This window comes from Juglans regia, chromosome 8 (genome assembly GCF_001411555.2).
Source record: "Juglans regia cultivar Chandler chromosome 8, Walnut 2.0, whole genome shotgun sequence".
Lineage (NCBI taxonomy): Eukaryota > Viridiplantae > Streptophyta > Magnoliopsida > Fagales > Juglandaceae > Juglans > Juglans regia.
The window spans coordinates 29,136,220-29,152,767 of NC_049908.1; the positions used below are offsets into that span (position 1 = coordinate 29,136,220).

Consider the following 16,548-nt stretch of genomic DNA (forward strand, 5'->3'; position numbering starts at 1 on the left):
CCCCTTTAAATAAGGAACCAATTAAATAAATACTTGGTCTTTGACGAGTTTGTATGTTTGGATAATTTGATAGGTTTGGAAAGTGGGATGAAATATTTTATCTTATTATTATAATTTTTTTAAAATTTTTATATAAAATATAATAAATAATTTAATTTTTTTAAATTTTAAAATAATAATAATATTAAAAAATAATATTTCAAACTTCATCTAAAATAAAATAAAAAAAAAATTTATCTCACTATCCAAAGTAGATGAAAATTTTATAAATAGTAATGATATGATTTGGATGTAGAAATCGCTTCATCTCATCATATTATTACAATTTTTTTAAATTTTCATACAAAATATAATATACAATTCAACTTTTTCAAATTCTAAATAATAATAATATTAAAAAATAATATTTTATTTAACTTATTTAAAATCATCACATCTCATCTTATCTCATCTCATGTCACTATCTAAACGAGCCCTAGACTAGATGTGAATATTATAAATAGTAATGATATGATTTGTGAATAATAGTAAAATAGTTTGAGTTAAAATATTTTATTAATTCTAGGGATGAGATGTAAAAAATTGAATAAAAATACTATAAAGTTAAAATATTGTTAGAATATAATTTTTTAATATTACTTTTATTTTGAAATTTAAAAAAATAGTATTATTTTTTTGTTTTGTTTAAAATTTTATGAAATTTTTAATAATTAAGTAATAATTAGATGAAAATATTGAAGATTTGAAATTTAAAAGTATTTTTATTTGAGTGATTCTTTATCTCACCTCCCAAAGAAACGATAATCAACGGATGACTCTAACCTTTACGTCTAGTTTGGGAGTTAAGGTATTCTTAAGTATTTTTAGGAAATAAGATTATTTGCAACACTATTTTCTTTTTGCGACACTGGACTCTAGTCGCTAAGAGGGCATTCTCCTACCATTGGAGTATCTTTTGCGTCGAAGTTATCAGCCTTTAGTATTGACAAATATCGTCACAAAAGAATTATTTGCATTGATATTTTATTTTTAAGCGAAAAAATTTTTGAAACTCAATATTATTGACCATCTTGCGTCGATTTTCAAGCGACACTAAAAAATAATTTTGTGGGTGTTTTGCAACATTTTAAATGATGCAAAAAGCTTTTTTTTTTTTGGTAGTGATATAAAATTTTGTCGTTCATTTTTCTTCTAGTCGTACAATTTGTTTCTTCAAGATCGCTAGGAAAACAATCAGATCATTTTTTCCTTTAATTTTTTATGAGCATTTTTTCAGACTTCAATAATAAAATTAATTTTTCACTCTCCTCTATATATTAGCTAGGCATGATGTCACCACTGATCTCTTAGCTCCATCTAAAAAAGCAACAAAATAGCGCATTGTTTATATAAATTAAGGATTAATTTTGTTTTCACTAAATTACAACTAACTTGGATCATTATTTAAAAATAAAAAACAACATATCATATATATTTTGGGTGATATAATCAACAAAGAACCTAAAAAGAAAAAAGAGTACTGTATGTGAACGCTATATATATATATATATATATATTTATTTATATATATACACACACACATATAATTAATATATATGGATTTAATATTCATCGATTGATAAAATCAGAGTCAATATAAAAAAGATCGAAGTGACATTCTTTTTTCTATATCAGTTTATTGGCGCCCATCAAATATTTATTACGTTGATTACGAAAGAAGTAATAATTCTTAATTGAAAAAATAATATTATTTATCATCACGGCCATATCATTATCAATGGATGTATAATAAATTAGCTAAATATATAATATATAGATAATAAATAATTACATCATGAGTAAATAATAAAAAATAATAATGAGAAGAATGATGAATAATAGTACTCCTCAAATCAGAAATTAAGAATCAAAGACAGCCGTAAGTAACATAATTCAATATTAATATAATATATAATTATGAGATCAACAAGACTGAGACCAAGATCATCATGAAAAGGTAATTAAAACACAATAATTAAATAAATAGTACTATATATTGATTTAGAACCATCCATGCATGAGATCATCATGACTTACGATTGAATTAATGTCTAAAATCCAAATTGCAGTCTTTCAGCGCCTGATCATGAATAACCTCATGGAGGATTTTATTCACCCCAAGACAGAGTGTAGATGGCGGATGCTAGCTGCATGCATGCGTCCAATTTCAATCTGGTAGATGCTTGTGCGCAGCTATATATATATGTCATTTCTTCATTTTCCTCAAACAATCATGATCGAGAATGAAATCACACTTGACACATACGAAGATCAATGAATCGGAAGATTCACCACAAGAGTGACATTTAGGATGATCCGTGGTCCTCTCAACCAAAGTGAGAGGATGCTCGTGGACGTCGTATGTGAAAGTGCGCCCAAACTTGATACGTGGATGGTCCCCCAGAATACATTTTGGGTGAGCAGCAAAGCGGAGATCTGCACAATAGTAGAACCAATGCTTCGGATCTCGGTTTTTCTCGCAAATATCACAGTAATACTCACCAGAGTCATCCTCAACGGTGTAAGAGAGTATGAAGGGTTGCTCATAGGGCCCATATTTTGTGGTACGCGGTAGTGTAGCGCATTCCAAGTCCATAGAAAATTCACAATCAGCACAACGTATGATCAACAGACTTCTAAATTTTCCACAGGAGGTACATTCGCCGGAATCTGCATTGCCTGAGCTCAAAAGAAAAAGTGGGTGGTCATGACCCTCATGAGTAAATTTGGTTGGAATCAAACTACAAGGGACATCGAGCTGAAAGCGGCAGCCATCACAACTGTATACGAACCCATTACACAAACTTTCACAAGCATTACAACGAAAGATTTCAGGGCCATATTCATCCTGAGATTTGTTTGGGAGGAGGGTGAGCGGATGGTTATGGAGTGGGTGTAATTTTTTTCTGGGTAAATCAGCACAAGATTTGTGAAGAAAGAACTTGCATTGTAAACAACAATAATGCGGAGAGGAGAGATACTGCGCACACCCGTTGCATTTTTCATTGTTCTCTAGCTCCACTGCAAGCTTTAAGTGATGTTCATGCCATATATGTTTGATCTCTGTGACGATTTCAGCTTTTCCGTTTCCCGGGTTGATCTTGTCGACAATTTGAAACAATGGTTCAGTCGATTCATCTGGCCCAAGAAGGTGGGTCTCATTAGGCTGATCATCTTTCAATTCCGGGTCAAATGTTTCATTCCTGATGACCATGATTTTTGTAGCACAACGAGGATGTGCAGCAAAATCACAACTAGAGCAATAATAAGCTTTGTATTTTGTGTCCACCTTTCTAACACAGAGTTGGCAAATTTCCCGATTCTCCGATTGGTTGAGCCGAGGAAAGTATTTGAGGTTCAGACTCAGAGGGTGGTTGTGACGTGTTACTTTGAGATTCAATGGAAAGAGAGCACATTGCGTGTGAATCATGAATGAGCAGGTGATACAAAAGTAGGACATGCATGGATTTCTTTTTTCACCACAAGTATCGCAAGTGAACGACAATGATCTTCGAAGGAGGCTCAAAGGATGGTCATGACTTTCAGCTTTTATGGTGAGCTCTAGCAAAGCGCATTTTGGATGAAGGTAAAATTCGCAGCTAGAACAATGATATACGTAGCCCTGCTTGCAGTTTTCACCGCAGTCATGGCAATTTTCCCATAATCCTTTAGTGATCTCAAGGGTATGTTCCGGGTGCAACGGATGTTGCATCCCTCGGGGTCCAAGCTCCATTAATTCCCTACATGATCAAAAGAAGACAATCATTTTAAACTAAAAATCTTGCACATGCATGCTTTGAGTACAAATTAAAGTTTGAAATTTAAATAATATATAGCTAAACAGAACCCATGCAACATCTTACAGAATATGACTTCCAACATGCAGTATGTTTCAGCATATATTACAATAATTCACAGAGAATATGAGAAAGATCGGACAGAAAAGAAATTAAGGGGAAAGAAATCATACACAAATCAGATTTTGGCTTCAGAATTTAAATGAAAGCTTCCAATTTCGTTTCTGATAAAGGGAGGGAAGATTGGCACAAAACTCACATATTATTAATGCTGCTATATACATACATACATATATATATATATATATATATATGGAAGGAAAGAGTGCTCGTTTGTTTTCAGAAATTATATGAGATGAGATGAGTTGAGATTAAAATTAAAAAGTTGAATAAAATATTATTAGAGTATATTTTTAATATTATTTTTATTTTGAGATTTAAAAAAGTTAAATTATTTATTTTATTTTATGTAAAAATTTAAAAAAATTATAATAATGAGATGAGATTTTAAATATTAGGAACCAATTAAAGAAGGAAAAAGCTTTTTGCCACTATATTAAGGAAGTGATTTTAAATATATTGATATATTTTTTTATTTTTTAAAAATATTTAAATATATTAAAATAATATGAAAAAAAAAATGCTTGGACGGCATCAACGGTACATGCTAAGCGGCACAGTAGCCATACCCATTAAAGAATTACTTTCTCTTTTAAGTAAGGAACCTACTAAAGTAAATACTTGTCTTGGGCGAGCTTAAGAATGATCAAGGGTTGAATCTTACTTTTATGTCATTTATTCGTTTGTTCTTAGGCCACACTTCTATGGTGGATGGCCATGGCCTACCAAGGCAATAGCAGTGTTTTAGACTCAAGAGACATGGAAGTTTCGGAATGTAGAGCCTAATAATCATGTGATCATATTGATCAATGCTTTAGTTGCCTTCGCTGATCATAGTATAGATATAGATATCAGGGGTGGTGGCTCACCCATCTCTAACTTACTACAAATAGTTTGGCATGTACTATATTCTAATTAAAGTTAGTCTACATACAATTTTTAAATAGAAACTGCTCATTCAAGTCCATACAGTATATTTAAAAAAAATTAAAAATTACAATAATATCATTTTTAATACGATGTTTTCTCATTTTTACCCCATTCATCTATAAGATTACACACACAATCTCTTACTCAAAACTGTAAATAGAATTTTTCTCCTAATTAAATTCGAATACAAAATATGAATTCACCCTAAATTAATCGTAGTAACCACTTTAAAGTTCATTCAACTCTCTAATTGCGCTGGATTCTAAGCTTTAACTCAAACCCCATTTGAGGTTAATAATTAATTTTGTCCACTTGTTACAAAAGCCCCACTTCTTCATGGTTGCTTTCAGGTACTTTATTCTATTAGAGCATTCTCATTGGCTTGTTTAAAGTTAAAAGATGGTTAAAATTTAGATAATCTGTGTCAAAAAGACCCCACATTGGATTGGGCATCTCTAAAACAATTTGAATTTCAGTTACAGTGCTTCACCAAATATAGCTAACTACAATTACTTCATCAAACATTAAAATATTAGTGTCTCACTCCACGAAACAAATTAAATTAATTAGAATATAATTAACATTTAACTTTTAGAATATAGTTATTATTAACATTTAATAATACTTTTTTAATATTAATTTACTTAGAATATAATTATTATTAACATTTAATTAGTAGAATTATAAAATGTCATAAAAATAAATTTAATTAATTAATTAATAAAATAATAATATTTTATTATTATATAGAAAGTAAATAGTTAATTCAATAGAGATTGAATTTAAATGAAATAGATAAATATAAAAAAATATGATATGGATTAAATTTTAAAAATATATCTAACCAACCGAGAATGCTCTTTATTAGTTTTAACATATCAAGCTTACATCTTTCCTTTCAGCTATCCATTTTCTTTCTCTTATGATCAGCCTGTAGTCTTGTTTTGTCTTTATTACTGTTGTTTTTGTCGCAGCAATCTATGTCGTGTCTTTTATTGCAGTGTGTCGACTGACACTTAATAATACTTATCATACTTTATCTATTAATTTAACAAAAGATGTAAGATATTTTAATTATTCCCGCTTAATTAATCCGTCATTAAGACCATTGAACCGAAGTCTCATTTTATTGGCTGGCTATCTCGAAGGTAGCATAGACCTTTGAAAATGTTTTGGATCTATTTTTAATCACATAAAAATGATATGAATATATTTCGTACGTGATTTGATATGATATGTATCTAAAAAAATTTTGACATGACTTATTTATTTTTATTCTGATTCTGGTTCTGGTTCTGTTATGATGATATTAGTTTATGTAACATAGTTGGTATCAACATGATATAATATGAGCGCATCACTTTAGAAACAAAATAGTCTTTTATGTGTTTTTTTTTTTGTGCACACTTGAGACTCCAATAATAAATAAGAGAAAGTCTCACAATATGATACTACCTGGTTTGGCCACTAATGATAGCACAACCCAACCACGAGAGTTAAACATGATATATGATATGATATGGTGATATGATATGATACAATACGATATGATATGATAAGAAGAAGATGTTTAGTTATGTTATGCCAAAGTATTTTTGAATATGAAAATGATCTTTGAATATGAACGATTTGACAAGTCGCTCTGATTTTTCTGATAACACGTTTTGAGATGTGCATATGAAAATGAAATGTTTCGTTTCTGCATACCGAACTTTCTGAAAAGACTCATGTTTACATACTAGCATATGTTCTTTACTTATTGAGTTGTTGATAACTCACCCCCTTATGTCCACAATATTTTCAGATGTTTTAGAAGTTTCAACTGGAGATCAAGAATAGAAAGCATGGGTAAGACTATGTCAATATAGCAGATTAAGTACAAAGATGGTATTTTCGATTATTGGAGAGTTTATTTAGTAGTTTTGTTTTGCTTTGTCGATTTAATATTTTGAGAAGTTGACGTTTATTTTGAAATTTGGTGGTGTCTTTCTTTAATTATTGTGGTACTCGGTTTAAAATAATGAGATATATGTGAAATTGAGAAATTGGAGTTTACACTTGTATTGTAAGATATGATTTTAAGTGAAATGCAATAACTCTCCAACCCCATACAAAGTATAAATAATAACAAATTAAGAGGACCCAACATCTTACTGAATTTGGCTTCCAGCATGCATGTTTCAGCATATATACAAAGGCAGCCACCCCATTATTACACAGAACATAAGAGAGACATGCAGAAATATTGAAAGGGGAAATAAATCATATACAAAATCATCATATGAGCAACATAAATCAGATTTTGGCTTCAGACGTTAAATGCGAGATCCCTGCCCAAGAATCCTTTTATCATGACTACGTGGCCACTCTATCAAAACACTTCAAGAGGACGAGAGAAAAAAATAAATAAAAAAGTGCTTGTCAAGATGATGGATTCCTCTATGTATCTCTGCTTTGTCTTTGGCATTGCGTGTAACTTTTTCCAATGATTTTCCTTTCGCTGATTCCTTTTTCCAATGATACCAGACCAGCCCAATATTAAGGGACCAACGAAAAAGAAAAAGAGAGAGAAAGAGAAAGAGGTGTCCTGTCGTGTACCTTGTGAGAAAAAGAAAAATAAAAATAAGAGACAAAGTGGTTGGCGTGGCGGAATTATATAATTATTTAAAAAAAATAAAAATTATTATTAAAAAATTATTTTTTTTAAGTAGATTCTAAATTTTATTTATTTTTTTCAAAATAATTACGTGGCGGTTACATAATTCACGGTTACAAATATCTTTTCTCTTTGAATAATAAGAGCTCATTTGGATACAGAAATCATTTAATCTCATCTGATTTCATCATTACAATTTTCTTAATTTTTTATACAAAATATAATATACTATTCAACTTTTTCAAATTCTAAAATAATAATAATATTAAAAATAATAATTCTAACAATATTTTATTCAACTCATCTAAAATTATTTCATCTCACTATTCAAATGAGACATAGACTAGATGTGAATTCTATAAATCGTAATGATATGATTTGTAAATAATAGTAAAATAATTTAAGTTAAGATGTTTTATTAGTTCTGTGAGATGAAAGATAAAAAATTGAATAAAAATATTATAAAGTTAAAATATTATTATAACACAATTTTTTAATATTATTTTTATTTTGAAATTTTAAAAAAATAGTATTATTTTTTTGTTTTGTTTAAAATTTTAGGAAAGTTGTAATAACTAAATAATAATTAGATGAAAAAAAATTTAAAATTTAAAATTAAAAAATATTTATATTTAAGTGATGCTTTTAAAAAAAAAAAAAACTAGAAAAACTTTTGATCTCACCTTCCAAAGAAACGATAATCAAAGGATGACTCTAACATTTATGCCTAGTTTGGGCGTCAAGGTATTCTCAAAAAATGAAATTATTTGCAGTGCTATTTTATTTTTGCGACACTGAACTCTAGTCGCTAATAGGGCATTTTCCAACCATTGGAATATCTTTTGCATTGAAGTTATCATCCTTTAGAGTCGACAAATATCATCGCAAAAGAATTATTTGCATTGATATTTCATTTTTAAACAAAAAAAAAAACATTTTGGGACTCAGTATTATTGACCATCTTGCGTCGGTTTTTAAGCGACATTAAAAAATAATCTCAACGTTTTGTTGGGTTGTGACATTTTTAGATGACGCAAAAAGCTTCTTTTTTTTTTTTTTTTCTTTTGTAGTGATATAAAATGATGTCGTTCATTTTTCTTCTAGTCGTACAATTTGTTTTTTCAAGATCGCTAGGAAAACAATCAGATCATTTTTTCCTTTAATTTTTAACGTGCATTTTTTTCAGACTTCAATAATAAAATTAAGTTTTCACTCTCCTCTATATATTAGCTAGGCATGTCGATGTCACCACTGATCTCTAGCTCCATCTAAAAAAGCAACAAAATCGCATTGTTTATATATAAATTAGGGATTAATTTTGTTTTCACTAAATTACAACTAATTAGCTTGGATCGTTATTTAAAAATAAAAAACCATCTTATATATTTGTGGGTGATCACATAATCAACAAAGAAACTAAAAAGAAAAAACAGTACTGTATCATGTGAACGCTATATATATATATATATATATATATAATATGGATTTAATATTCGATTGTTAAATCAGAGTCAATATAAAAAAGATCGAAATGTCATTCTTTTTTAATAATTCTTAATTAAAAAAATAATATTATTTATCATCATGGCCATATCATTATCAATGGATGAATAATAAATTAGCTAAATAATATATATAGATAATAAATAATTACATCATGAGTAAATAATAAAAAATAATAATAAGAAGAATGATGAATAATAGTACTCCTCAAATCAGTTGATGACATGCAAGATATATATAAGTTGGATCAAAATATAGAAAAAATTGGCTGCACATTATCAAGAGAAGAGAAAGAAGTAATCGAAGCACGTCCATATATGGTAATGAATTCCCCCAAAAACTAACTAGGACAGTAAAACTTGTGTGTTTGGATGTTAAAGTGAGTTGAGTTGAGTTGATAAAATATTATTAGAATATTATTTTTTAATATTATTATTATTTTAAGATTTGAAAAAGTTAAATTGTTTATTATATTTTATATTGAGATTTAAAAAAATTATAATGATAAATTGAGATGAGTTGAGATAAATTTGGTAACCAATCGTAATATATCAAGTACAGCCGTAAGTAACATAATTCTATATTAATATAATATATAATTATGAGATCAACATGAAGACTGATACCGAGATCATCGTGAAAAGGTAATTAAAACACAATAATTAAACAAATAAATACCAGTAGTACGTTTCAGCAAATAAACCATCCATGCATGAGAGCATCATGACGTACGATTGAATTAATGTCTAAAATCCATATTGCAGTCTTTCAGCGCCTGATCATGAATAACCCCATGGAGGATTTTATTCACCCCAAGACGGAGTGTGGATGGCAGCAGCTGCTAGCTGCATGCATGCGTCCAATTTCAATCTGGTAGATGCTTGTGCGCAGCTATACATGTCATTTCTTCATTTTCCTCTAAAACAATACTCAAATGATGGAAACTGTGTTATCCTCCTGTCGAGAGGATTTATATATATATATATATATATATATAGCAATTTACAGATGTTGTAAGAATTACTAAACTTGTCTCCTAGAGTAATTACAGGAATTGACATAATTATAGAAAATACAACCATATAGCTATAATTACAATGAGTACATAAAAGGAAAGAAGAGAATGAATGCAATTCCTCATATCACGGACTAGAGGCGAGCTTGCTGTCATCTGTTGACTTACTCTTGCTATCATCTATTTTGGAAGGTATTTCCTTAATACGCCCCTGCAAGCTCATCGGGGAAGGCTGCACGTTGAGCTTGGACCGAAGATGGGAAAACCTTGTAGAGACTAAAGCTTTCGTGAGGCCGTCTGCCAATTTATCCTTGCTTGAGATAAAGCGAACATCCAATGATTTCTGTTGAACTCTTTCACGAACAAAGTGATAGTCGATTTTCACATGTTTTGTGCGTGCATGAAACACTGGGTTTGCTGTCAGATAAGTCGCCCCTATGTTATCACACCAAAGAGTGGGGCGCTGGGAAAGAAAAATGCCAAGCTCACGTAGTAGAGATTGGAGCCATATAGATTCAGCCGTGGCATAAGCAACTGCTCGGTACTCAGCTTCGGTGCTTGAGCGAGCCATAGTTGGCTGCTTTTTAGAGCTCCAGGAGATTAAATTGTCATAAAAAAATATGCAAAAACCTGAGGTTGATTTTCGATCGTCGGGGCAACCAGCCCAGTCGGCATCGGAGTAAATTGAGAGCTGTGTAGACATGCTAGGCCGAATGAGGAATCCAAAATTAATGGAAAACTTGAGATAGCGTAGTATCCTCTTTACTGCTGTCCAATGTTCATCAGTGGGTTTATGCATGAATTGGCACACTTTATTTACGACGAAGGAAATATCGGGCCATGTCAAAGATAAGTACTGCAAAGCTCCAACGATGATTTGGTAGTGAGAGGGATCAGAATATGGAGCACCCGAAAACAGTAATAGCTTCTGGGAGGAAGACATGGGTGAAGAGACAGGCTTGGCGTCAAGCATTTTTGTGCGGCTTAGGAGATTGTATATTTACTGACTTTGAGATAAAAGTAGTCCCTCTTTCAGGTGATGAGCTGCAACGCCCATGAAGAAGCTTAACACACCCAGGTCCTTGACAGCAAACTCACTGTCGAGAGCAGAGATCAATTTAGATATAGCTTGCGAGGTAGAGCCAGTGATGATTATATCATCAACGTATACTAGCACAAAGAGAGTAACCGAAGCTTGTCTAAATGTAAAGAGTGAAGTATCGAAGCTTGAGTTGACAAAGCCAAGTGATTGAAGGTGCTCTTGCAGGTGGTGATACCAAGCCCGTGGGGCTTGTTTCAAACCGTAAAGTGCTTTGTGCAATCGACATACATGATTTGGAAAGTTGGGATGAACATATCCAAGGGATTGATGCATATATACCTCCTCCAATAGATTCCCATGAAGAAATATGTTTTGTATGTCAATTTGATGTACTGGCCAGTGTTTGGAAACTGCAATGCTTAGAATAAGACGGATGGTTGTGGGCTTGACCACTGGACTGAATGTGTCGGCGAAGTTGATACCGGGTTGTTGGTGGTAGCCCTTGGCAAACAGTCGTGCTTTACAGCATTCGAGGGTGCCGTCGGCTTTGTGTTTGGATTTGAAAATCCACTTGGAGCCGACAATGTTCATGTTCGGGTGTGATGGCACTAGAGACCAGGTGCCATTCTTCATGAGAGCTGTGAATTCCTCAGCCATTGCATTGCGCCACTCACTGTATTTGTTGGCTTCTGTATAATTCATGGGAGAGTCAGGAACACCACCTGCAACAAAAAAGGACTGGGGAAGTGGGTTGCGAACTGTTCCATCAGTGAAGGTCTTCGGCTTCACGATTTGGTTCTGGGACCGTGTGGTCATTTGGTGTGAATGGAGTGCCGGAGGTTTTGCAGCAGCTGCAAGCTCTATTGACGGTTGGGTGGTGGACGTGTTTGAGGGAAAAGCAGGGGAAGGTGCAGACGAACTAGATACAAGGGAGTCATGTGAGGTGGGAGACGACGTGTGAGTGTGAAGAGTGGAAATGGACGATGTCGTTGTATTAATATGGGATGTATCGTTGGCAGGAGGAGAGGTTTCGTGGGAGGGTGAGTAGTTGTTGGTGATGGGGAGTGGAAATGGGAGAGTAACGATTGAGTTGTGCACGGGCTGGGTGTTAGGGGCCGTGTGTGAGGTGCTGGCAAAAGGAAAAGTGGTTTCATCGAATATAACATGTCGAGATATGAATATTTTGCCACTTGAAATGTCCAGGCACTTGTATCCACGATGCATGTTGCTGAGACCAATGAAAACACATCACCTTGAGCGAAAATCAAGTTTGTATTGGTTGAAGGGACGGGTATGGAAAACAAGCACATCCGAAAATTTTAAGGAGTGAGAAATCGGGGGCTTGTTTATAGAGTTTTTCAAATGGTGAAATAGCAAGAGGAGTTGTTGGAAGACGATTTATGAGATGCGTTACCATTAAAAAGGCATGATCCCAATGGACATGAGGAACACTGCCATGAGAGAGAAGAGAGAGACCTGTTTCAACGATGTGACGGTGTTTCCTCTCAACGGACCCGTTTTGTTGTGATGTGTGAGGACAGGTTACACGATGTCGAATGCCAATTTTGTCAAAGTATTTGTGGAGAGTGCGATATTCTCCTCCCCAATCTGTTTGTACTGCTTTTATTTTCCTTTCAAGTTGGCGTTCAACAAGTTTTTGGAAAGAATGAAATATTTGCATTACATCCGATTTGTTGGGTATGGGAAAGAGCCATGCGAATTTACTAAAATGATCAACAAATGAGATATAATATTTATTTCCACTGGTTGACATAATAGGTGATGGACCCCAAACATCAGAGAAAATTAATTCAAGAGGATAATGGGAAATAGACTTGGAATCAAAAAATGGAAGACGATGACTCTTCCCTTGTTGACAAGCCGAACACACAATCGTTGTTTTATTTGATGAGATTGGTAGAGAAAACTTGGAGACGATTTGCCAAACGGTTTGATAAGATGGGTGACCTAGCCGACAATGCCAGACATCAAGAGGAGCACGTTGGGAGAGGAAGGATTGATGAGAATTTGTTGGTGTAGTTGGCGGTGAGAAAGAGTAGAGGCCGTCTTTAGTTTTGCCGTGCAGTAGAATTCTCCCCGTGGCTCCATCCTTCACCAAAAAACAAGATGGGTGAAACTCAATATAAACATTATTTTCACTCGTTAATTGACTCACAGATATCAAATTTTTTTTAATCTGTGGAACATGTAATAATTGAGATAAAGTGAAAGAGTGAGTTGGAGTAGATATAGTGGCAGAACCAATATTCTTTATAGGCAAACCTGCTCCATTGCTGACGTGAATCTGATCACTTCCATGGTATGGCTCCGAGTGTAAGTTGAGATTTTGTAAATTATTGGTGAGATGATTCGTTGAGCCAGTATAAGGGTACCAATTCGTGTCCGAAGTTGAGGAAGACGAGGTCATGTATGCTATCATGGTTGGAGGGGCACCTTGGTACGCATGATCGAAGCGGTAGTAGCATTGTATGGCAGTGTGACCAGTTTTGCCACACACTTGGCAAGATGGTCTTGAGTTGGGTGTATTACTCGAGTGTGAGCTTCCTCGCCCACATCCACCACGACCTCTGCTTCGGGAGTTGGAAGTGTTGTAGGAGTGTTGAGGTTGTGATGAACGCTGGTTTTGTTGGGGTTTTCCACCCACGATGGCGTGGATCATTCCGATTGGCCATATTCACCGAACTTACTGTGGCCTCAAGAGCAGATTGTTGTTGCTCTAGGCGTAACTCGAAACTGAGTAGATGGTTGAACATCTCTTCGGAAGTCATTTTGTCGACTTGAGTTGGAATGGAAGTCACAATGGCATCATATGATGTGTCAAGTCCTCCAAGAAGGTAGGCAGTGAACTCATGACTTTGTAGAGGCTGTCCAATAGCAGCAAGAGTGTCTGAGTATGAATTCATTTTCTAGAAATAGTCAGAGATGGACATATTTCCTTTCTTGGTGAGAGCCAAGAATTGGCAAGTCTGAATCGCTCGAGCCGAAGAGATGGAGGAGAACATTTTCTCAAGGGAAACCCATACTTCTCTAGAAGTTGAGAGACCTACCATCTGAGCTAAGATTCCCTCGGACAAAGAGGAAACCAAGGTACTGAGAACAACCTGGTCTTGGTCATACCAGGAGTGGAATTTTGGGTTAGGAATTTCTTTGGGCGCAGAGGTGGAAGTGGTTGTATCGGGGTTGGGTATGATTGGTGGGGGTGCAGATATGGTTCCATCAAAATATCCAAACAAGCGCTGACCACGCAAGTAGGGAACGATTTGTGTTTTCCAAAGGAGATAGTTGTCTTTGGTGAGTTTGATTGTAACCAGGCTATGGACACTTGTAGGGATAGTAGGAGTATTGAGGGAGGCCATGGGATCGAGCTGTGAAAAAAAAATGGACAGAGGTCACAATTTGGCTCTGATTACCATAAAACAATACTCAAATGATGGAAACTGTGTTATCCACTTCTGTCGAGAGGATTTATTTATATATATATATATAGCAATTTACAGATGTTGTAAGAATTACCAAACTTGTGTCCTAGAGTAATTACAGGAATTGACATAATTATAGGAAAGACAACCATATAGCTATAATTACAATGAGTACAAAAAAGAAAAGAAGAGAATGAATGCATTTCCTCGTATCACGGACTGGAGGCGAGCTTGCTGTCATCTGTTGACTTACTCTTGCTGTCATCTGTTGACTTACTCTTGTTGTCATCTGTTTTGGAAGGTGTTTCCTTAATATCCTCAAACAATCATGATCGAGAATGAAATCACACTTGACACATACGAAGATCAATGAAAGGGAAGATTTACCACAAGAGTGACATTTAGGATGATCCGTGGTCCTCTCAACCAAAGTGAGAGGATGCTCGTGGACGTCGTATGTGAAAGTGCGCCCAAACTTGATATGTGGATGGTCCCCCAGAATACATTTTGGGTGAGCAGCAAAAAAGAGATCTGCACAATAGTAGAACCAATGCTTCGGATCTCGCTTTTTCTCGCAAATATCACAGTAATACTCACCAGAGTCATCCTCAACGGTGTATGAGAGTATGAAGGGTTGCTTATAGGGCCCATATTTTGTGGTACGCGGTAGTGTAGCGCATTCCAAGTCCATAGAAAATTCACAATCAGCACAACGTATGATCAACAGACTTCCAAATTTGCCACAGGAGGTACATTCGCCGGAATCTGCATTGCCTGAGCTCAAAAGAAAAAGTGGGTGGTCATGACCCTCATGAGTAAATTTGGTTGGAATCAAACTACAAGGGACATCGAGCTGAAAGCGGCAGCCATCACAACTGTATACGAACCCATTACACAAACTTTCACAAGCATTACAACGAAAGATTTCAGGGCCATATTCATCCTGAGATTTGTTTGGGAGGAGGGTGAGCGGATGGTTATGGAGTGGGTGTAATTTTTTTCTGGGTAAATCAGCACAAGATTTGTGAAGAAAGAACTTGCATTGTAAACAAAAATAATGCGGAGAGGAGAGATACTGCGCACACCCGTTGCATTTTTCATTGTTCTCTAGCTCCACTGCAAGCTGTAAGTGATGTTCATGCCATATATGTTTGATCTCTGTGACGATTTCAGCTTTTCCGTTTCCCGGGTTGATCTTGTCGACAATTTGAAACAACGGTTCAGTCGATTCATCTGGCCCAAGAAGGTGGGTCTCATTAGGCTGATCATCTTTCAATTCCGGGTCAAATGTTTCATTCCTGATGACCATAATTTTTGTAGCACAACGAGGATGTGCAGCAAAATCACAACTAGAGCAATAATAAGCTTTGTATTTTGTGTCCACCTTTCTAACACAGAGTTGGCAAATTTCCCGATTCTCCGATTGGTTGAGCCGAGGAAAGTATTTGAGGTTCAGACTCAGAGGGTGGTTGTGACGTGTTACTTTGAGATTCAATGGAAAGAGAGCACATTGCGTGTGAATCATGAATGAGCAGGTGATACAAAAGTAGGACATGCATGGATTTCTTTTTTCACCACAAGTATCGCAAGTGAACGACAATGATCTCCGAAGGAGGCTCAAAGGATGGTCATGACTTTCAGCTTTTATGGTGAGCTCTAGCAAAGCGCATTTTGGATGAAGGTAAAATTCGCAGCTAGAACAATGATATACGTAGCCCTGCTTGCATTTTTCACCGCAGTCATGGCAATTTTCCCATAATCCTTTAGTGATCTCAAGGGTATGTTCCGGGTGCAACGGATGTTGCATCCCTCAAGGTCCAAGCTCCATTAATTCCCTACATGATCAAAAGAAGACGATCATTTTAAACTAAAAATCTTGCACATGCTTTGAGTTCAAATTAAAGTTTGAATAATATATAGCTAAACAGAACCCCTGCAACATCTTACAGAATATGACTTCCAACATGCAGTATGTTTCAGCATATATTCCAATAATTCACAGAGAA

General features: G+C 34.5%; 2 protein-coding genes across 3 annotated transcripts; both read right to left on the minus strand.

Annotated features, from left to right (window-relative positions):
* Nucleotides 1–2,044: 2,044 nt before the first annotated feature.
* Nucleotides 2,045–4,078, minus strand: LOC109006763. Of its 2 annotated transcripts, none has more exons than XM_018986137.2 (2): nucleotides 4,010–4,078; nucleotides 2,045–3,779 (listed from the first exon to the last, which is right to left on the minus strand). In XM_018986137.2, exon 2 carries the CDS (start codon nucleotides 3,770–3,772, stop codon nucleotides 2,246–2,248), a length of 1,527 nt encoding a protein of 508 aa, XP_018841682.2. In that variant the 5' UTR covers nucleotides 3,773–3,779; nucleotides 4,010–4,078; the 3' UTR covers nucleotides 2,045–2,245. The 2 variants fall into 2 exon arrangements, with proteins under 2 accessions (XP_018841682.2, XP_018841683.2); XM_018986138.2 differs by lacking the exon at nucleotides 4,010–4,078 and adding an exon at nucleotides 3,903–3,976.
* Nucleotides 4,079–14,689: 10,611 nt separating this feature from the next.
* On the minus strand, nucleotides 14,690–16,344 carry LOC109006761. The gene is made up of 2 exons (XM_018986136.2): nucleotides 14,930–16,344; nucleotides 14,690–14,831 (listed from the first exon to the last, which is right to left on the minus strand). The coding sequence occupies exons 1-2, from the start codon at nucleotides 16,095–16,097 to the stop codon at nucleotides 14,755–14,757; spliced, it is 1,245 nt and encodes a 414-aa protein (XP_018841681.2). The 5' UTR covers nucleotides 16,098–16,344; the 3' UTR covers nucleotides 14,690–14,754.
* Between the last annotated feature and the right edge of the window lie 204 nt (nucleotides 16,345–16,548).